The sequence below is a fragment of the Cervus canadensis genome, chromosome 22 (assembly GCF_019320065.1).
Source record: "Cervus canadensis isolate Bull #8, Minnesota chromosome 22, ASM1932006v1, whole genome shotgun sequence".
NCBI lineage: Eukaryota > Metazoa > Chordata > Mammalia > Artiodactyla > Cervidae > Cervus > Cervus canadensis.
In genome coordinates, this window is record NC_057407.1 from 14,169,208 (window position 1) to 14,192,719 (window position 23,512).

The window sequence follows — 23,512 nt, forward strand, 5'->3', positions numbered from 1 at the left end:
AATCTCAATGGAGAGAGAATCTTCTTTATCATGTTTCAGGAGAAGCCCAACTATGGCTGATGGGATAGAATTCACACATTGAACGGGGCTGATCAGGGGGGCCAACCCTTGATTGGGGAAGGAGAGAGATGTTAGCACTATTCAATTCATATAAATTATGGGGTGTTGGGGAAGAGGGGAAATCAGCAGAAGGGAAAAGAATTCTGCATAGGAGAAATCATACATATCCACTGGCCTTAGAGTTTCCTCTGACTCACCATCAGGCGATGGATTAGTAAGGAGGAAGGACTAGTCTAGCTCTTGTGTCTCCAGGTTAGTATTATCCAACACAACTTTAGGCAATGATGGAGATATTATTTAATCTTCACAGTCCAGTCCAATGACCACTAGCCACATGGGGCTGTCAAGAACTCGAAATGTGGCTTGTGTGATCAAGGAACTGAGTTTTTAATTTTAGGTAATTTTAATTAAATTTAATATTAACAGCTACATGTAGCTCATGACTACTGTAAAGGGCAGAGCAGCTCTTAGTAGAGATCACATCACAGGAGATAGTTCCCTGGAAGGCAGGACCCCCTGTCCCCACTTTGGAGGAGGGTTGGACTGAGGGTTAAATGCAGAGCCTGGTTGACTTAGGATGATGAAGTTGAGTTGTTTAGGTTGTGGAGTAGGAGGAAAGGGGGTTTGAATGTGAGAGAGAGGACCAGGAGGAAAAAACAAAGAATCCTTCATCTGTGACATCATTTAGAAACCTTTAACATGAAGAAATATTTTTTTCTATTTCATGTAGGAGCTCAGTTTCTATCAGGAAGAAACAAAATCACAATTGACCTTGTTATAATAGCAAATTGAGGGGAATTCCATGACATGTTATTGCATTTTGCTCTTAAGTGTCCAACAATAAAAGCAGCCATTGCCTGAAACATCATTCTGCACATGACATGCAGCTACACAAGGATTCAAAGAAAAATTGCTATGTTATAAAAAAAAAGTCCTGTGTAAACTTGTGTGACTGAGCACAACTAAATGCAGTTGACAGAAATGACATCAGATGAATAGAACTAACGTGTCGAGGCAGAGTCCAGCCAGTGTGATGTGAACCTGGGCCTGGTTAAAGAACACACTTTCCACAGTTTGTGTGATTGGCCTGCCATCCTGCTTTGTGTCCTATAAGATGTGTTGGGCCCACCTTGGGTGACACTTCCCAAACCTAAGTCTTCTTGGTGGCCACCACTCACTCACAAGTCAGGTTTCCAAGGGTGGAGTTTCTCGGAGAAGGCCGACTGATTTGCTCTGACTACTTACCTACCCACAGTGGGACCCATAAGCTTCCTAGATTCAGTCAAATTTCTGGGTTTATCCACTGAGTGCTCATAGAGGCGATGCCATGAGTTTGGCGTCCTGCTGCCAGTCAAGGGCAGCAAGAATAGAGAAGCAGGGAACTTGGTTCCTGGCTGTGTCGTTTGCCTAGTTCCCTGACCCTCCGCATGCCACTTGATAATCAATTGTAGATTCAGTTGAGTGCAGAGACTAAGAGCAGGCCTACTGGAGACACACTGGCCAGGTCTCAGTCAAGTTCATAGCCAGTGCCTGGCGTTCAGGTTACCCCCTCTCCCACCACACACACACACAAAATAAACAGCAGTGAGTGTGTAGTAGAAAGGAGAGAATTAGAGCAGCTGAAACTGACCTGGATAGAACCTGGGCCAGGCAGCTTGGAGGTATGTGAATTTAGGTGCAATACTGGACCTCAGTCTTACTCTCTGCAGAGGGGAATGATGGACCTTCACAGGGTTGTTATGTGGACACAGTTGACTGGTTTTTGTTCAGAACCTAACATCGAGCAGGCTTCCAGAACCAAGGATGCTCTGGTGAGCGTCACAGTGTGGTTGCTATGAGGGAGGGGTGGCCCAGGGAAAAGGTCTTGTGGTGTTATGCGTATCTCCAGGGTGATTTACCAGCTTCACATCCAGCCTTGATTCATGTTCAGCTTGGATGTCATTAAAGCTGATTGCCCTAAGGATCCCACTCAAGCTTTCCAGTCCAGTTTGCCAGCAAATCTGCAGCCCATCCTGATGACCAGAGCTCCAGGCAGAACAGCATCTTAGAACTATAAGTCATATCCTAGGATCAGTGTCTATGATGGCTTTGATCTTTCAGAGTCCCAAGGCAGACACATTATGGGTGGGCGTCACCATGTGATTTCTGATGGCATACTTGGAGTACTGTTGGGTCGCAGGCACAGTAGGAGAAATGAAACCACTCCTAGGCCAGGAAGTCACTAGCATGCCTTTTCCCTAACCCACCCCTCTTGTCCCTCTTCCTCCTAGTGTCTTTAGTGACTTCTCCAGCTATTTCCCCAGCAGACAAGGGTTGGATGCCTTTGAGAACAGAATAATTCATTTCAGTAGAAAACAAGTGGTTTTGGGTTGGGTCAGTTGGAAAATGTTGCCAAGTGCTGTGCTGCTTTCAACATGGGCTTTGGGCCGTTGACCATCATGTACATTCCCGTGTACCTGGGCAGAGGCCTGGACCTGCTCCTGTCTCTTTTTGGAAAGAGGAGATGTTTGGTTTCACAGTCAGTTTCTTTGTTCCCTTTATTTTCCAGCTGATGCTGGGCTTCTGTGGAACTGACATAGTGGAAAGGCCTGGGGCTGCTCCTGAAGAGCCTCCTTCCCATCTGCCTGTTCCTCGAAGCCCTCTGTATTTGTTGCCTGGATCTACCTCCCATAGGCATGGGTCTCATGTTGTGACCCAGTCTTTAGCCTCACTCTTTGGCTCTTTGGGGGCTTCCCTTGTGGCTCAGCTGGTAAAGAATCTGCCTACAATGCGGGAGACCTGGGTTTGATCCTTGGGTTGGGAAGATCCCCTGGAGAAAAGAACAGCTACCCACTCCAGTATTCTGGCCTGGAGAATTCCATGGGGTCGCAAGGAGTCGGACACAACTGAGCGACTTTCACTTTCACTTTTGACTCTTTGGAGGTGGCTTTTGAGCGTCACTTATATGTATCAGAAATGTGGTAAATGTGGAAAACAAAAGACCATCAGATGTGCCCTGTCTTAGAAACATCACAGTCTTGAGTGGGGACAGAATCTAATCAGGTGACTATACACCTGGAGTGCTAAGTGCATGGTGGATCTGAGCCTGGTATGGCAGCCTGGGCTTGCAAGGAAGCACCCCACACACTCAGGGGTGGGTGTTCTGGGAAGGCTTTCTAGGGCAAGAAGGGGTGAGTGTCTAAACGGACACTCCCTGAGTAGATAAGACAGAAGTAGATAAGACAAAAGTAGATAAGAGGAAGACAGAAGATGGATGGAGAGTGTGCTCCCAGTGGAGGGGGAGTATGTATGGAGTCTTAAAAAATGATTGAGTGGGAAAATAGGGGAAGGGAGGGGAAGGTGGAGCTCATAGCACTCCCTGGAAGAGTGGAGAGTCACAGGAGATGAAACTGGAGAGGGAGGCAGAAATTTTCAGCAAATTATAAACTTTTCACCAAAATCTTAACTTACTTTCCCCTAAATTGTAATCAAAGCTAAAAAAAAATACATATGGAAGGTAAATTTTATATTAAGTTCTTATGTTTTGAATTTGGAAGGCAAAAACTAAATTATGCCCATTGAGGCCTGAGAATCATGGGTTTTGCCTTGGCATGTGCTTGTTCATTCAGGGTTGGTATTTCGTATAACAGGACAGATGCTAATGGATTTTTTTGCTTTGTTGTTTCAGCACTTCAGGGAGCATCTGGACAAACTTTTTGCCAAAGGAATCGGAATGCTGGATATAGCTCTGAATGAAGCCTTCAACATTCTCAGTGATGTAAGCTCCTCTTTGATTTCCCTTTCTCTCCTCTAAGAGAATAGATGGGATTTTCATGGGCCAGCATTATTGTTAGCCAGGCATAAGATAAGAGGGTAAGGTTGGGGAGCCAGGTCCAACTTGGGAGGCCATCCCAGCCCCCTGCTGGGCAGAGTCGATGGTACAGTCTGGTCAGGGGACTCACCTGCCACTGTCATTGACTCTGAGGCCGTCAGTGTCTCAATAATAGAGCACCATCTACCACAGATTTCTTTCCATCTGAGAAACTCTCAGTTTCTTCATGGAGTGGATTCCTTATTGTGAGTCACACTGAACCCCTGCCTGTGGTAATGTTCAGAGGAGGAAGGCCTTCTCTGTGTGCTGTGTTTAGGGAGTGTTACAGGCGCTACCTATCCCAACCTTCCCCTTGTCCCCCTGGAGATGCACAATATGCGGTGCACACTGGGGGCTTCAGTAAGTACTGCAAAAACAAACCCCACTGCACCTGCTATTTCTCCTGCTTTGCTGAACAGAGAATTTCAAATATTAATAGCACCTGTTAACATCCTGTGAAATATGTTGTGGAATTTGGGGCTGGTGATTCTGCCCCTTGAATGCAATTGTGTTAAGCTAAAACATCATGCGACTTCTGTGTTCTTTTTACTCTGGGAGGGCAGTAGGAAAATAAATAACTATCTTTATTAATGCAGACTCTCTATTATTTATTTAACTACTATAGGTTGCATGCTTTTTAAATGTCAGGCACTGGGAATTGTACACCAGTGAACAGAATAGACTAAGTATTTGCCTTAGTGGCCCTGACATCCTAGTGAAAAAGTCTGCAAATTATGTCCCAAGAGGAAAATCAGCCTCCATCTTGTTTTTGTAAATAAAGTCTTATTGGAGCACAGACATGCCCACCTGACTACATATAGTCTATGGCTGTTCTTGTACTACAGTGGCAGAGTTGATTATTTTCAATAGATACCATATGGCCTGTAAAAAATAAAACAGTTACTATATGGCTCTTTACAGAAGAAGTTTGCTGACCCAAGTTCTAATGACAGGAGACATATGAAATGAGTAGTTTTACGGAGAACAATAATTCTCCTGTTCCAAAATGATAAGGGCTTGTTCCTTTATACAGTGAGGTCAAGAGTTCTCTGGCTAGGGGAAGAGCTCTCTGTTTAGGTGATGTTGGAGTGCAGACCTGAAGGAAGTGAAGGAGCAGCTCTATGGTATCTTGAGAAACAAGTTTTCAGCAAGAGGAACAGCAAATGCAGAGGCCCTGAGGGAGGGCATATCTATGGTACAACAAGGAGACCATCATGACAAGAGCAAGTAGGAAAGAAAGAGTGTCCTAGGAAATGAGGTCGCAGAGGCAGCAGCAGCATGTGGCGCCTAGTAGACACAGGGAGGACTTTGGCTCTTGCTCTGTGTGGGATGGAAAGTCACTGGAGTCTGAGCAGAGAATGACAGAGTCCAACCTGGATTTCAGCAGCATCCGCTGGCTGCTCTATTGATAAACAAAGACAATAGCAGGAAGGCCGTTATCTGAGTGACACACAGTGGTTGCTTTGGACCAAGGAGGTAGTGACTTAGATGTTAAGAAGCAGAAAAATAGAAGCTACTCTAGGTATTTCAAACAGCAGGAGTTGAACTCAGGAAGTTGGTTGCACAGGGGATGGAAAAGCTGAGAAATCAAACAGAGAGTAAACCAATCCATGGATTAACACCAGCAGGAGGCAGCTCCCCTCTGGGTTGGGAAGGACCACAGGAGGGAGGGCTGTCATCAGAGCCTCATCACTGTGGCCGTCCAGAGCAGAACAAAACCACTGAGGGGCCTGCCCAGCAGGAGCTGGAATGCTAGGGAAGGGCCTGTCCTGTGGAAACTAGTGCCTTGGAGGCGATGCTGCCATTGCTGGAAAATGCCGAGGCCTCCAAAGCAGAGAGAAAAGGAGAAATGGCTTAGAAATACCTTGGCCTCTCCCTTGAGTCCTTCAGTATTCACCTGAAGACAAAACTTGTCAAAACTATTGCCCAGTCTGGGAAATGTGATTTTCAGGAAAAAAATATGGGGTGGAGCTGAGAGCAAGTAAGCCCTGAATGGGGTGACAGCTATGTTGAAGTTCCACAGGAGCTGGGAGAGCAGCTGGATGTTCAAAGGCTTCTCCTCCAGGTAGCTCTGCAGGCTACCAGCCATCAGTTTCCAGGTGAGAATTCACCTAGCACTGCGTGGCTTGTTTTGGTGGTCAGTTATGTCTGACTCCATAATTTGAGTTTCTACCACTAAGCTACAGTGGCTCTCAAGCCAAGGATAGGTCCTAATTCTATACTCTTTTTTTTACCAATAATATCTGCTGGCACATAGAAGACTATTTACATCTCAGTCCGGAGCTCCTATTGTGTATCAGTGAAAATACAGTGAAAAATAAGGAGGGAGGGTGTCATTTCAGCTTCCGTCATACAAACCGGAGGCCCTTCCTACTCACCTGGCTACAGATAATTAGCATTTATGGACAACTCAGTGTTTGGGACAGCACATACCTATTAACAATGTATTAATAATTGATAAATATGACTGATCAGAGCCAAGGACCAAGCTACATCTTTAAATTCTACTTTGAATCTTGGATAGCTTTTGACATAGCTCAGATGGTAAAGAATCTGCCTGCAATGCAGGAGACCTGAGTTCATTTCCTGGCTGGGGAAGATCCTTTAGAGAACAGAATGGATACTGACTTCAGTATTCTTTCCTGGAGAATTCCGTGGAGAGAGGAGCCTGGCAGGCTACAGTCCATGGGATTGCAAAGAGTCACACCCAGCTGAGTGACTAACACTTTGAACCCTGAATAGGCACCTCTGTAGGGCTTGGAGATGTTGATCTCCACAGCTTAGCAGGTTTTTTCTGGAGGGTGATATTGAAGGGACTTGCCACATTTGGGAAACTGGCTTTCTTTATTTCAAAAAACCTGGTGTTTAGTGCAGGGGGAGACTACTCTGAGATGGGGGAAGGGAGTCCCTTGCTTGGAAATGTACCTTGCAGATTTCTGTTTTCCTGATATTTGACAGAGGTGGTGAAGGAGTAGAGAGTTCGGAGATGCTTGTTGTGTTGAAGTTTGTGGCTTCTAGAGTCAGGCAGGTTGGGCTGAGAAGCCTGACTCACTCAGAGCTTGCTGTGTGACCTTGAAAAAATTCTGCTTGGTTTTACCTTTATTTTCCTCATCTTTAAAATGAGGCTAGGAATAGACCCAACACTGGTCACTTAATTTATGAAGCCCAGTGCAAAATGACAATGCAGGTGCTTGTTCAAAAGTAAATAAGAATTTTAGGAGAGTGATACCAGAGTGTTCAACCAAGTGTGGGGCCCTGTATAGCTATGTACATCACATGTCATGAATCCAGCCATGCTGGATGGGGGTTGAGGATTCAGCATGAGGCAGTGGCACCCAGCTCCCTCTTAGTCATGCTGGGTTGGGTAGGAAGTGCCATCACCATGACCACAGAGACATTAGGCAGCCTCAACTTTTGCCAGGCTGCCTGAGATTTCTAGAAGCAGCTCCTACTCTTAATGCTTTGGTCCTACTTCCTGCCCAAATCCTCAGGAATATCTGCTTCCCTTCACCCCCCTCTCTTCTTTTCCTTGCCCTGGTACTTTTTCCTCTCCCCATGCCTTTCATTTACCAAATTTGTTTTAAAACTCTCCTAAGCCAGTGATCCCCTGGAATGCCAAGTGGAATGCTGTCTGCTTCAAAGCTCCAACATAGGTGTTGTGGTCAAGGTGTGGGATGCCATCCTCCTTTTGGAGACTCACAATTCATTTGCTACTAGGGGCCTTAGCAGTCCTACAGTGAACAGACCTTTTAAAATATGTCTATACCAGCACTGAAATTATTGACCCAGGAACTCTCTGCATCATGTTATAACCTCAGGATAGAATTTGTAGAAGTCACAGCTCCCCAGGCACCCCTTCAGGCATAATATTTTTTTATCCTTTAAGAGGATGTAGTATTTCCAATACCTCCAAGAACCAGAAAATCACCAATACATGGTGGATTTTTTTCCCTTGAATCCTAGTGAGAGAAGCATTTTTGAACCAGGGAAACCTTCCACATACCTGTTTGATCTACCTTTATCGGTAAAAGCCCTTTGAGGTCTGGCCAGTCAGGAAGTCTGAGGGGTCGAGTGTAAATTCCAGAAAGTAAGAAATGGAAGGAACAAAAATGTTTCAAAATGTCCCTGCCTGAGATTTGTTGACAGTTGGCACCATATTGAGTGCACATTTATCCCAGAGAGAGAAACATTTCCATCCCATTTCTTGCCACGGGGCTTTTAAATAGCCAAACACTTTGAAAAACACAGAGATGGTTAATCTCCCATGAAAATGAAGCTTTAGCTATTTTCCACTTCATCAATATGACCTTTAGTGATATAATTCTCTTCCTGTGTATTATGTCTGCTTTTGCAAGCCAGTATGAAATAAAAAGCTATTTCTTGAACACACAAACACAAATACACACACTCTCTCTTAGACACACACAATTGAAATGCCAATTGTGGTTATGGCTTAGAATGGTTCAGAAGTTACTATAACTAAATGAAGTTAATTCTGTTTTGCATTTACCTACATTTCAGTTTCAGTATTTGCTCAGATGATTTAAAGGCTTGCAGTTGTTGTACAAATGGCTTTGAAAGGAGCATTCAAATAAACTTCTAAGACCCTTCTAGCTATTGATCTCTGCTGCATTCATTAGATTCTCTTAAGAACACAGAGCCGGTTTGCTACAGTAGTTAGCATCTACCTTGTCATGTGACAACTGCAATTATCTTTTTTGGCGATGAATACAATCTTTGCAGTGATTACCTTTTAAAAATTTTTCTTAGCCAATTAAATAAAATTCGGTGACATTTCAAAGACTGTTAATCACAACCAAATGCTCTAAATGTCAGGATGCATTGAAATTTTTGCTGCTAACTGATGAATCACTGAGCTAATTGTAGTTCATCATCAGGCCCTTGTCATTGTTATTATTATGGAAAACACTTTCATCACTCCCGCTATTCAATAAAAAAAAGTTCTAGACAAATATGAAGAGAAGAGATATTACTCATCAAAGCATTTGAATTTAATTGCATTCTTCAAAATTCTCCCAACTGCAGATTGCTACAGAGAAAAACCAGGGACTCAGCCATGGAAGAAAGTAATGGATTTAAATAAACAGCTTGGGGCAACCCCTTCTTCCAGTGTGCAGTATTCAGATATCTTTATTTCCCTCTCTTCCCTCTTGCCTTTCGTTTGGGAGAGTTTTTCCTGGGTGTTTTCAAATGAGTTACATGAACAACAGTCTCGAGGTGTCCTGATCTTTTCCCTTTTGCAGCCTCTGTGGTCAAATGAATAGATCACTTGTGTTTGGTGGCACATTACTGGGTTTATCCAGTGACATGAAGGCTGTGTCAAATCTCAGGCTCTCCAGAATATCTCCAGAGCAACCTGTTGATAAGACAAGGCTGCAAGACTGTTTGTTCTTGTGCTATGATAGAATCTTAGCATCTCAGAGTGGAAAGGGCAAAGTCATTTATTGAGACTATGAAAGTCTAGCTGAAAGTGGGTCCTCAGGGTGGAAGAGAGGGAAAACACTTGGTTAAGACAGGGTAGAAATCCTAAATTATAGTTTACAGTTGGTAGATGCAGCAAGGGAAGATTTTGAGGTCAGAGGTTCAAAGAGTCTCACGCTATGAATTGTCCTTTGCTGCTTTTTGTTCAAGAGTTGATGGGTTTTCTAGAATAGTAGGTTATGAATAATAAAGACAGTAAAAAAGAAGTTATGTGAAAAGTTTTGTGGTCCAATGGTCTTAGTTCTCAGATATTTCTACCTACTGATACTGTATCATGTGCCTTGTGTGTTTATTAATTTAAGGACACCTGCCCAGTCAGAGTTGCAGGAATGACTTCCAGGGTCAGGACTAAAGTGAGCCACATTCTAAAAGCACAGAATTTAAGGAGCACTCACTCTCAGGGTAGTGACCTTGGTGTCTGCCATGTGACCCTGGAACACTAGAAAGAATAGAACAAGGAAGAACAGGAGAAGGAAATGAACACTTGTGGAGCTATCAGATTGAGGAGCATCATCTCTTTATTGGGAGGCCATAGGTCGAGCATACTGAATCTAAGAATAGATTCTGGAGCTGGACTGCCTGGGTTCACATCTCGGCTATGACAGATAGTTGCTGTGTGATTTTGGGCAAGTTAGCTAATCTCTGTGCCTCTGTTCCTCACTGGTCAAATGGGGATAATGATAGTATGTACCTCAGAGACTAGTAAAGATTAAGTAAGTTCATACTTGTAGCCCAGCATATAATGGACATAATCTGTGCTGTAACAACCTTATAAGCATGTTATTCCCATCTTATAAATGAAGAAAAGGATATTCTTCTAAAATATTTATTTATTACTTATTTATTTTAAAATTTTATTTGATTGCACCTGGTCTTAGTTGCAGCATCTGGGATCTTTTAGGTATGGCATGTAGGATCTAGTTTCTTGACCAGGGGTCAAGCCCAGGCCCTGTGCACTGAGTGTGTGGAGTCTTAGCCACTGGACCACCAAGCTAGTCTCTAGAAAAAATATTCTCAAAAGAGAATTTATACTAGGCACCAGTTTGTGGTGCTGAAATAAGATTGAATATCTTCCACTATACTATGATATTCCATCCATGTTTTGAGTTGGTTTTACTCTGTCCTAATATGACCAAGAGGCCATCGATTCCATCCATCCATCCATTCATCCAATCTTCTCTAAAGCCACTGCAACTTCAAACTCCACATTAGAAACCTAAGTTCATGGAGACTGGGCATTACACTTCATTGTGAGTGCTCTGGTAGCTCTGGTTCATTCAGTTCAGTTCAGTCGCTCAGTCATGTCCAACTCTTTGCAGCCCCAGGCATCACAGCACGCCAGGCCTCCCTGTCCATCACCAACTCCCGGAGTTTACTCAAACTCATGTCTATTGAGTCAGTGATGCCATCCACCTACCTCATCCTCTGTCGTCCCCTTCTCCTCCTGCCCTCAATCCCTCCCACCATCAGGGTCTTTTCCAATGAGTCAACTCTTTGCATGAGGTGGCCAAGGTATTGGAGTTTCAGCTTCAGCATCAGTCCTTCCAGTGAACACCCATGATATCCTTTAGGATGGACTGGTTGGATCTCCTTGCAGTCCAAGGGACTCTCAAAAGTCTTCTCCAACACCACAGTTCAAAAGCATCAATTTTTCGGTACTCAGCTTTCTTCACAGTTCAACTCTCACATCCATACATGACCACTGGAAAAACCATAGCCTTGACTAGACAGACCTTTGTTGGCAAAGGTCTCTGGCAAAAGGTCTCTGCTTTTTAATATGCTATCTAGGTTGGTCATAACTTTCCTTCCAAGGAGTAAGCGTCTTTTAATTTCATGGCTGCAATCACCATCTGTAGTGATTTTGGAGCCCCAAAAAGTAAAGTCTGACACTGTTTCCAGTTTCCCCATCTATTTCCCATGAAGTGATGGGACCAGATGCCATGATCTTAGTTTTCTGAATGTTGAGCTCTAAGCCAACTTTTTCACTCTCCTCTTTCACTTTCATCAAGAGGCTTTTTAGTTCCTCTTCACTTTCTGCCATAAGGGTGGTGTCATCTGCGTATCTATGGTTATTGATATTTCTCCCGGCAGTCTTGATTCCAGCTTGTGCTTCTTCCAGCCCAGTGTTTCTCATGATGTACTCTGCATATAAGTTAAATAAGCAGGGTGACAATATACAGCCTTGATGTACTCCTTTTCCTATTTGGAACCAGTCCATTGTTCCATGTCCAGTTCAAACTGTTGCTTCCTGACCTTCGTATAGGTTTCTCAAGAGGCAGGTCAGGTGGTCTGATATGCCCATCTCTTTCAGAATTTTCCACAGTTTAATTGTGATCCACACAGTCAAAGGATTTTGGCATAGTCAATAAAGCAGAAATAGATGTTTTTCTGAAATCTCTTGCTTTTTTGATGATCCAGCTGATGTTGGCAATTTGATCTCTGGTTCCTCTGCCTTTTCTAAAACCAGCTTGAACATCTGGAAGTTGACAGTTCACGTATTGCTGAAGCCTGTCTTGGAGAATTTTGAGCATTACTTTACTAGCATGTGAGATGAGTGCAATTGAGCATTCTTTGGGATTGCCTTTCTTTGGGATTGGAATGAAAGCTGACCTTTTCCAGTCCTGTGGCCACTGCTGAGTTTTCCAAATTTGGTGGCATATTGAGTGTAGCACTTTGACAGCTTCATCTTTTGGGATTTGAAATAGCTCAACTGGAATTCCATCACCTTCACTAGCTTTGTTCATTAGTCAGCAGCAAATCCAAGGGTGACCATCATCCTTCCCCCATGTCATGGTTAGTAGATAGAACATGCCTATACATTGTCACTCATGCCTGTGCATATGCTCTTTGCCCTCTCTGAAAGGCCCTTGCCCCAGATGCTCACCTCCTTCTGGTATTATTCAAAAGTTACCACCTCATTAATAGCTCCCCAGACTATATTTTCTAAAGTTACCCCTCTGCATTTTCTATCTCCCTACTTTTTTTAAACTTTGCATCACCATTTTCAAACATAAAACATAATTTACTCCTTTACCTTGGTATCTCATCAAACAATATAAATTACATGAGGGAAGAGATTTTTCTGTGTTTCATCCTCAGCACTGTGTGGGCACTTAGCAAATAATTTTAAAATAAATGAAAAAAAAAAAAAACAAAACAGCAACTTCACAGTTTGTAGCGGTGGGAGTTTTCACTACTGAAGGTTAAAATCTTTCTGTGTGTTCCTCATTGGTATGTAACTGTAGGGTTTTTAAAGGACCTACTTTGAATTTGTAGCATTAATAGCATTCATTAAGGGGATTCTTCACCTGTGATTCAAGGGAAGGACACAAACCTCTGACAGCCGTCATCTGGTCACTCAAGCTACCACTCACAAAAACTGGGCACTTTTGAAATGCTCTGTAAAACTGAAAGTTGAAGTACAGCATTAATACCACAGTGGGCACAATCTTGGAATTTCAGCAAGCTGTACATACTAACATACATAATATATAGTGTTACATGCTAACAAATACATGTTTAAAACAAACCCTAAAAAGGGTGCTTACAGTATATTCTGAATTGGCATGCTCCTGACTTTATTCTCCATGTTTACAAAACCTCCTTGATTTTATTACTTAGCACAATCTGTATCCATTAGACTCATTCAGACTATATTCATTTAGATTTTGAAAGAGATGTTACTCATCACGTATTCTGTTGCCCATAATTGTGTTTCTAAAAGGTTGCTCTGCCAACTCCTTTGGGCTTATATTTTGAAGCACTATCCATGTTTGAAGGTAAGACAGGTTAACTATCCTAGAATCTCACTGCCTACCTTGTGTGTATATTTAGGAAATCTCTTCTGTGGTCTGTATTTAGTTGCAATTTCTCAGAGTAAATATGGAGATCCATAAGTGGGCAAAGCCTCATCCTGTAGGTTCTTTCTGGTGGTGCATAATGAACTCTCATGTTAAGAGGCTTCCTGAACCTAAGATCTCATGCTTCCGAAGTCTCATGGGTACACATAGCCCTGTGGGGTGTTTCTCAGTTTGCACTTATTTCTCTCCACAGTTCAACCACACTGGACAAGGCAGCATCTGCAGCCAGGCCATCATGCTCGTCACCGATGGGGCAGTGGACACCTATGACACTATCTTTGCCAAGTACAACTGGCCAGATCGAAAGGTAAGGCGATGTTGATGGCACCATGGTGCCATCATCTCTGGAGGATCTCTATTGCATTATTACTTCCAGCTTGTCCATGGATAAGTATCCCATGTGGACTTCATCTCATAATGACCTATGGTTTCTCAGCCTTGTGTTTTCTGGTTGACCAAAACCGAATACTATGGCTTTCCTTGTTTTCAAAATGAAACTTTTTTGGTAGCGAGAAGAAACCCATGTAGAAGTGTTCAATATGTTGATTGAAAAGAGTCACTGTGAGGTGTGCTTTGTCCATCATGAACAGTGCTTCTCTTTGTTTTTGTTTTCCATGGTAGCCAGAGCTGCTTGGTGAACTCAGCACCAATAGAATGTGGAAGGCAACCATGTGGCCTTGTAGCCATTTCCTCTGTTTCCATGTTCCTGTAGTTCCTTCCTGTCCCCTCATTACCATCCAGAATCTCCTCTTCATCCCCCAGTGCCATTCCTTACCCTTGTCAAAGCTTGTCTCTTCTCTATTCAAGTTCTTTTTTTTTTCATTTCCAAGTTAACATTTATTTATTTGATAAACCCATATGTTAGGGTGTCAGTGAAAGATATCAATGTTTTTGGTGTCTTTTGAGTGCCTTAACCCAGAGGTTCTTCAAGCTGTTAGCCAGTTTGAATTTGCTGTGGAGAGCTTTTAAATTATGGATTCTGTTGCATACTTACAGAATCAGAATTTCTGAGGATGTGGCCCAGGATTCCATGTTTTTAGTAAGTACCTCAAGTAGACACCAGTTAGTAGATTGGTAGCTGGTGATCACTACCTCAACTAAATGGTGAGGTCTCAGCAAGAAATAGAGGTTCATCAGAGAGGGTGCTAGCCTGCAGGTATCACAAAGGCCCTTTTCTATCTTTCGTGTCAGTGGCATTACTCTTGACTGTCTCTGTAGGGGCATGAGACTGTTTAGACCAAGTCTGTTTTGCTTCTTCCACTTTGTATGTTTAATTTCTGGGAATTGAGCTAACCACATGCATGGCAAAAAGAAACAGATGACAACTGTGCACTCAACTGTATCCAGAAAGTATGCACGCTTGAGGCCCTGTGAGCTGCCATCCCTTGTCCTTTTAGCCATTCTTGGTCCTCCTGTGTCTTTGGTAACAGTCGTCTCACCTCACCAAGCACGACTCTGGTGCTTTAAGATGCATGTGTTTTGTAGAATGTGGTCCCCAAATGGATAACATCTCCTTCCCTTGTTGTTCAACCTTAGAGACAGCCATCATTTCTGAAGCTGGAGGGAAAACTAGCTGTTCTGGGCTTGCTGAGAGTAGGTGGGCCTCTGGCCGGGCACCTGCCTGGGGGATATCCAGGAATAAGTATGGCTGAACGCGGCTCTCACAATAAGCACTGACTTTAGAGTTCAGTAGTTGAATAAGATGGAAGTTCACTGTTGGACAAGTGATTTTAAGTGAGATGTTTCAGGTGATGATTTCCAGGGACAGGTAGAGGACAGAGTTAATTCCTGATAAATGTAGGAGGATGCCGAGGAGGGAGCATACTGTTTACACCTGCACCACCACAGCGCAGAGCACATTGCTGAGCACATGGCCACTACCTAAGAATGCATAGCCCTAAGGGGTGGCCGAGTGACTGCGGAGCCTGGGGGCACAACACTAGTAAACATGTCATCAAATAAGACGTTCACAGGGGCCATGACATCTCACAGCATGTTGAAGGGTAATTTACATTATCTGGAACCATCTTAAATCAAAGAATGAAGTAAATGGGCCTATTAATAAGCAGCTCCATTAACAGCAAATGTATTAACATGTGAGATTTATATGCTGAATCACATGAATCCCTCTTGCTTGGTGATATGTGATGGATAGCTGTAGCCTAGGAATATTGAAATTTAAACATCCTATCCTTACTTGCTGGGAGAGGCATAGGATGAAGGCTGCAAAATTGTAACTCTTCAGACAAAACAGGAATTTCAACATATCTTTCCAAAAAAACAGTGTTGACTTCAGGCCAGGTGCTTTCTTGGATTAATTGGAACCAGGGTCCTGCAAATTTCAGCCTTCCATGAAGCAGTTTGATCTACTTATGAAGTATTATCAAGCAGAGGCAGACTTTATTTCTGTAGCAAGAGGGCCTATCTAATCTATGATTAAAAATTAATAGCAGGATCCCTCTCCTCCTGCTCCATTCTGGAGCATTCCATGACATTCATATGCATATGCATTCATCTTCTTGATGACTTCTCTGTGAAGATGCAGGTAATAAATTTGTATAAAATGCAATGTGATTTAGTACTGTGTTAAAGTGAGATGCTGCATCATGTCTAAGCAGTCATCCTTCTCTATTATTTTGAATGTTAGGTATTTAGTAGAGGGTTGTACTGTGCTGTTGTTTGCTATCTTCAAAATTATAGAAACAAGAAATGGTTCAGGAGAGAGTAAAATGATCTTAAGGCTGGAACCTGATTCCTATAACCTGGTGATTCTTAAACTTTGGTGAGAATAAGAATCATCTGGAGGGCTTGTTCCAACACAGATTGCTCACCCCAGCTCCAGAGATTCTGATTCAGTTGGGCTGGTGGGGCCTGAGAACGTCCATTTCAAACAAGTTTGCAGGTGATATGGATGGTACTAGTGGGCAAACCGCACTGGGGAACTAGTGCTGTAGAAATAGCCCAAGGGATAGGGTTTGGTTACTCAGTGGCTCTGCCACTTTTGCTTCCCTATGTTTACCTTTTGTTGTTGTTTAGTTAGTAAGTTGTGTCCAACTCTTTGTGACCCCGTGGACTGCAGCATGCCAGGGTCCTTAGTCCTCCCTTGCTTTTTCCCAGAGTTTGCTCAAGTTCATGTCCACTGAGTCAGTGATGTTATCCAGCCATTTCATCCCCTGTCGCTGCCTTCCCCTCCTGCCTTCAAATCTCACCCAGCAAAACGGTCTTTTCCAATGAGTCGGCTCTTTGCAAAGGTAACCAAAGTATTGGAGCTTCAGCATCAGTCCTTCCAATGAATACTCAGGGTTTATTCCCTTTAAGATTGACTGGTTCATTCTCCTTGCAGTCCACAGGGCTCTCAAGAGTCTCCTGCATCCAGCACCATAATTCGGAAGCACCATTTCTCCAGTGCTCAGGTTTCTTTATAGTCCAACTCTCACATCCATATGACTTCCCGGTGGCTCAGATGGTAAAGCGTCTACCTACAGTGCAGGAGACCCGGGTTCAATCCCTGGTTCGGGAGGATCTCCTGGAGAAGGAAATGGCAACCCACTCCAGTATTCTTGCCTGGGAAGTCCCATGGACGGAGGAGCGTGGTAGGACTACAGTCCATGGGGTCGCAAAGAGTTGGACACGACTGAGCGACTTCACTTTCCTCCTTTTTTACATCCGTACATGCCTACTGGAAATTGACTATCCAGACCTTTGTTGGCAAAGTGATGTCTCTGCTTTTTAATATACTGTCTAGATTTGTCATAGCTCTCCTTCCAAGGAGCAGGCGTCTTTTAATTTCATGGCTGCAGTCACCACTGCAGTAATTTTAGGGTCCAAGAAAAGAAAATCTATTTACTGCTTTCACTTTTTCCCCTTTTATTTGCCATGAAGTTATGGGACTGGATTCCATGATCTTAGTTTTTTGAATGTTAAGTTTTAAGCCAGCTTTTTCACTCTCCTCTTTCACCCTCATCAAGAGGCTCTTTAGTTCCTCTTCACTTTTTGCCATTAAAGTGGTATCATCTGTATATCTGAATTTGTTGCTATTTCTCCTGGCAGTCTTTATTACAACTTGTGATTCATCCAGCCACAAGCGTCTATTCCCTCAGTCAAATCCAGTGCACAGGTATGTGTTTCTTGGCTCATACTTTGTTTAAAAAATTGTCAGTTACTGATTATCATTTCAAAATCTGGAGACAAAACAGTAATATTAACAATATTAAAGTTTTAGTTTCACAAAGATGTACACATGGCACTTTGGAGTCAACATTCTCATATGGCAAAAAATGACTGGAATTGAAGAATGGCTGTCCCCTTCAATGGCAGATGTCTGGTTCTTTTGGCCATGGTCTTCATCATGCTCCAGTATCTCCTCTCACCTACTTCACTTGAATGCTTTGCATACCCACAGGTGTAGAATTCTGGACCACTACTCTGGATGAACACAGGCACGGTCTAGAGTACCCAGCCTTTAGGTGTTTGTTCCTTTCTCTTAGGCCTGCCATAAACTTTCCTTTCTCTTCTCTAGCCAGATGCCATCTTGTCTTTACCTGAGTTTTACAGGTCACACTCCCTCAGAACCATATAAGGGAAGTGTATAGCTTCAAATCCAGCACTGTAATCACCTCTGGGCCTGTTTTTTCATCTTCATTGGTTTAATAAGTCCTCAAGGAGAAGTTCTGAATCTCTGACCAGTCCCATCACCATGCACTCTATCCTGTCCCTGCAGAGAAGTGTGGCATTGAGTCCCTAGAGTAGTCTCATGGTTCCTGCCCACTGATGTTTATGCCCTGTTTAAGCGCCTCACCTAGAGTGTGGGTGGGACCTGTGACTTGTTTTTAAATGATAGAATATGGTAAAGGTTAGAGAATTTTGCAGATATAATCAAGGTCTCAAGCCACTTGATTTTCAGCTAATTAAGAGGAATATTATCAGGAGTAGGCCTAACTTAATTGAAAACCCCTAAGAGAGAGACCGGAGAAGGCAATGGCACCCCACTCCAGTACTCTTGCCTGGAAAATCCCATGGACAGAGGAGCCTGGTAGGCTGCAGTCCATGGGGTCGCTAAGAGTCGGACATGACTGAGCGACTTTACTTTCACTTTTCACTTTCATGCGCTGGAGAAGGAAATGGCAACCCACTCCAGTGTTCTTGCCTGGAGAATCCCAGGGACGGCGGAGCCTGGTGGACTGCCGTCTATGGGGTCGCACAGAGTCGGACACGACTGAAGTGACTTAGCAGCAGCAGCAAGAGAGAGACTGGACACTCCCTAAGGGCAGGAGACTCCCCTGGCTGATTTGATGGGTAAGCAGCTGTTTGGAGAATTCTGTGTGTCAAAGAACTGGGGGCAGTCTGCCTCCGGCCAACAGCCAGCAAAAATCTAGGCCCTCAGTGTTAGTCACAAGGAAATCCTGTCAACAGTCTGGCTGAGTTTGGAGGCAGATTCTCCCCCACTGGAGCCTCCAGATGAATGCCTGGATTGCAGCGTTGTGAAATGATGAACAGAAGATTCAGCTAAGCCATCCCCATTCAGACCCACTGTAATATTACCAATGTTTGCTATTTTAAGCCACTGCATGTGTGGTCACTTATTATGTAGCAACAGAAAGCTATTTGAAGAAGCAAGGTGAAGGGAGAAAGGAAAGAGAATCATCTCATGGTAGCAATGCTGTGAAACATCCCCGAACTTAATGGTTTAAAATAGCAAATAAATCTATCATTCCTTTCAATTCTGTGGGTTAATTAGGTGGTAGTTCTGCTCCCCATGATGTCCGGCGGGGTCCCTGAGGAAGCTGTGTCGGTCTGTGAGCTTGGTGGGGCTGCCTTGGTCCTCCTCCCTGCGGGCTTCCTCTCCACACTGCGTCTTCTCTCTTCAGTACAGTAGCCTGGACTTGCTCACCGTACGGCGGTCAGATTCCAAGAAAGAAAAGCAGAAGGAAGTGGGATGCACTCGTGCTTGTCACGTTCTAATGCTTCCTAATCAGGGCCTTGTGCAAGGCAACTGCTTAGGAAAACATTATAGAATGAATTGGAAGAAGGAAGGCATTAATGGTGATTTAGCCTTAAGTCTATGAAGGCGACATCATGATTGCCTATGCAATGTGTCCCTTGCCAGTGTGTTATTTCTGGAAGCAGAAATGAGGAATTATTTATCCATTTATTGGATGCCATTTACTTTTAGCTAATATCCATTGGTTAGCGGCTTAATGGCAGCTTTACACACTTGGAATAAAATATGAACTCTTCAGTATGAACGGGACTCATTCCAGGATCTGCTCAAGAAATAAAGCTGCCTACATTTCTACATTTAAATTAGAAAAATGGCTATGCCTGCCATCTATGTAGTTGCTCTTCCAAATGAACTTTTTTAAAAAAGAAAAAGGTCATGGAATTATTAGTCATTACCTCCCATGATGAGTAAGACAGAGTGGACAGGTAAGAAAATGGTAAGTTAGTGATTTGAAAAAAAGGTTGGCAAACTGTGGCCAACTGCCTGCTTTGGGAGGTTCTTGAGTTAGGAATGATTTTCACATTTTTAAATGGGAAAACAATTACTAAAGAAAAAGAATATTTCATGATTTGTTAAAATTATATGACATTAACATTTTATTATCTGTAAACAAAGTATTGTTATAACAGTTATACCCATTTGATTACACATCATCTGTTGCTGAAAAGTTGAATAGCTGTGGCAGAGACCATCTGACCTGCAAAGTCTGAAATATTCATTATCTGGCCTTTTAAGAATATGTTTTCCAATCGTTGATCTGAAGGAATCTGTGAGGAAATTTAGACCAACGAGTACATGGTTGAGAGTCATTGTGATGCCTTTAGAAATGTATGCATTGGCTGAATTCAACAGAAGATGATAATGGCAAGTTCTTCCTGCCTTTCCATTGCTTTTGTTCTACTCAAATAGATGAACCACGTTGATAGGAGAGTTCATGGCAAATACTTCTCTCTGTGCTGTAGGTATCTCTTCCCCAAATGTGATGCGACCCTTTCTTTTCCGTCATGAGCTGTTTCTGTCCTTCCTTGCTCCTGACTTCTCCTTCAGTGCTGCCCAGGGCTGGGTCACAGTACACTGTGATCTGGTGGTTTAGAAGGAGAGCCAGTGGCGGGTACACAGCCTGGGACTGCACCCGGTGCCCAGAATGTCAGATCTTCATAAATGTGACATGGAACTGCCCCTCAAACCCTATTTTGGTGGTGACATGGTGCATGGCAGAGTGTCACATCTTTTGGGTCACTGAAGCAACAGAGCGGACACCCTAGAGAGAATCAGATTCCCCTTTTACCAAGACCCAGGAAACTAGAGACTCCCTGAATCCAAATAAAATGGAATTCATGGAATCCCTGACACTGTGGGGTCAGAATGCACCACTGTGGTTTCACATCTCTTATTTTGCTCTGTGTTATTCTTCAGGAAGAAAGATTTGGCTGCAACTGTCACCTAACAGACCATGTCTTAACTCACTTCTGTTGTAGGTAAACTGTGAAACCCTCCCTGGGTGTGCAGTGCAGACCCTTCTGTATGTGGTAGGTGTCACCATACCATCTGTCTTTCATGTGAGTCTGTGATGAGAAACACAGGTTGCTCAATTTACTTCCCCTTCCCAGGTCTCCATCAATAAGAGAATGTTTTAAACCAATTTCCTGTACTTAAATATATAAAACAAAATGAATTCTTATTGAATGCTCTCAGGTACCATTCTGAATTCTTCTTGTGTACTTAATTCTCACAGAAACCCCATAAAGTAGGTACTGTTACTATCCTGTTTTCAAAACTGGGGGAAACCGAGACAGCAAGAGGCTACATAATTGACTCAGGATTCCATAACCAATCTGATGGAGCCGAAATGACAACCCAGCAGTTGAACACTCAGGCTGAGCCCTTAACCAGGATGTACACAACTTGAAGGCAAAAGTACAACAAAATGCCCTCATGTCAGAGAAAGAATTGTCCACACTGAGGACTCTGTCATCAGGACAATGGGTTTGTCTCCTTGGCCTTCCCATCCCCAAGTGTGGGAGAATCTGCACAGTGTCAGAGCACTGGGGACCTCAGAGCCCACTGGGGCCTCAGGCAGAAAGTTAAGCACAGGGCCAGTTGTGCAGCCTCAAAAGAGGCTGTCTGGTTTTACTACCTAAATGATTTTCTTCTTCTGAAAGCACAGGGCAACCTCAAATGTGACTGCTGCTTCAGTTATGAGTATCATGTGTTTTATTTTTTACCAGAACAAAAGTGGAGGTGGTAGCTATGAGGCCCCTTCAGAGACAGCCAGGACTCAGGGTCCTTCAAGGATGCCCGATGGGGCTACAAGGAGGTATAGGCACAAGCAGCTTTTGGTTTGAGGGTGAAGGGAGGCCCTTGATCATAAAATGATTTGGAGACCTGGCTTTGGAACACTTTTGAAAACTGTTGGAAATCCATCTTCTTTGAGCTGGTGTCTGTCACATGGAACTCTTGGGAGTTTTGCCCCCTACCTCCCTTCTTTGGCATAATTTGGGAGCTAACGCCTCAACCAGATGGGTCCTAGTGGTCTTGGAGGAGCTGAAGGATTTAGCTCTGCCTCAGTACCTCTGGGGTAGTTTTGGAAAGCTCAGGAATCTCTCTCTCCTCTTGGGGTAGGGGGTGGGGAGCAGATGCCAGTCTGGAGAGCAGAATTCCTGAGCTGAGTGAGGACTGAGAGTTTATCCTTTTAAGAATGCCTGCCCTGAAATAATCTTAAGTGATTTGTAAGGAAGGTTTTGTTATTTCTTTTTTCCTAAACTGCTTTGTTCCCCTTGACTTTCAAATGATTTTACAAAGCCCCTCCCATCTGTTTTTGCATTCCTTTGAGCCCATTAAGAGGAGCAGGGATTTTCCTGAAAGCACAGGCAACTGGGAAAGGAGTTAAATCCCACTGCTCTTAGAGGAGTGGTCCCAACAGTCTCCTCCCACCCCACCCGCACTCTGGCTCTGTCATTCCTTATCCCATAGAACCAGCTTAACGTGGGGGCTTAGGTGGCAAGGGGCTGTCTGAAGGGAAAGTAACAGGGAGTAGCCATACTGGGGGCAGAGGGGGCGGGCAGCAGTTCATTTTTATTGAAGCCCTTCTGTGTCCCAGGCCATTGGACCAGAGCCCAGAAGTATGGGACTGACATGATAGCTCCAAAGAGATCTCAGAGAGCAAATAACAGATTACAGATAAAAAGTGAGAAGACCAGTAATTAGACATATTCTGAAGAGACCAACAAGGGCCAGAGACAGAGTAATGGGGTGGCCAAGGGAACCAGCCCTCTTCAAGCAGAGTGCGTGTAGGGAGAGGAGCTGGGTGGGAAAGGGTAGAGGAACAGTAGTTTCAAAGGCCCTGAAGAGAAGTTGTGTGTGTGTGTGAGGAGCTGGATAAAGAGCAGCCGGAAGGAGCCTGGTGGGCTGGGGCTGTGTCATAGGTGGTGGGGTACTGGTGGGACAAGTCAGGGCCGGCTCCTCTGGCCTGTGATTGGCTCAGTGGGAGTGGGGATTGTGCTGCAAGGCCAGTGGGGAGTCACTGCAGGCTCCTGAGCAGAGGAGAGACATGCTCTGGTTGTCCTCAGACGCTTCCTCTGGCTACTGGATGGGAGTCAGTCTATGAGGCATGGACATGGGCTGGGCATGCAGTTTGGGTACTGGCTCTCTTCACCATAAGTAATGTGAGTGGATGTCCATGAAGGTAGTCGACTTTTAAAAATTCCTATAAAAGTTCCCAGCTGCTCCTGTTTCTTACTGCTTTTTCACGTCAGGGCTTGATTGGGTGGTTACATTTCTTTGTTCCCTCCCTCCCTGACTAAAGTCACATTTGGTCTGAACGTTTTGGGTGAGTTTGTGTCGTTGCTGTATTTTCTCAAGGGTGATCAGTCCTACAGCTGTCTTGGGAAAATAGCAGGAACATTCATTTCTCGTGGTCAGTCAGTGGTATGACAGGGAAAGACATTTCTAGTCACCGTGGTGAGAGCTCATGCAGGCCCTCCTCACTGCTGAAGGGAGAGTCGAAATGGTTCACTGTCTCCCAGTTTATTTTTAATTACTTCTGCTGGTACTAGACATCCTGTGACTCCAGCAAGAACATGATGAGACAAGTTAGGAACGAAATCTAGTGATGCATGCCTGCTGCCGGCCATTGCAAAAGGTCTTCTTGTCAGGGACTCAGAACAGCTGTGTGGCCATCTCCCCTGCTGCTACCAGTGCTGTTTCTCTGTGTGGGCTCGGGGTGGGGACCTTGGCCTC

At 43.9% G+C, this 23,512-nt stretch overlaps 1 protein-coding gene across 4 annotated transcripts in view; it reads left to right on the forward strand.

The window, feature by feature from the left end:
• The window catches only part of CACNA2D3 (calcium voltage-gated channel auxiliary subunit alpha2delta 3), an 853,893-nt gene that overhangs the window by 469,172 nt on the left and 361,209 nt on the right, over window positions 1-23,512 (forward strand). For all 4 annotated transcript variants that reach the window (XR_006264409.1, XM_043442153.1, XM_043442156.1 and 1 more), the window contains exons 10-11: window positions 3,728-3,817; window positions 13,466-13,579. Coding sequence is in view for 3 of the 4 variants with exons in the window: in XM_043442153.1 (XP_043298088.1) it covers window positions 3,728-3,817; window positions 13,466-13,579 (204 nt within the window). In the remaining variant the exon portion in view is untranslated. The remainder of the gene's footprint in view (window positions 1-3,727; window positions 3,818-13,465; window positions 13,580-23,512) is intronic.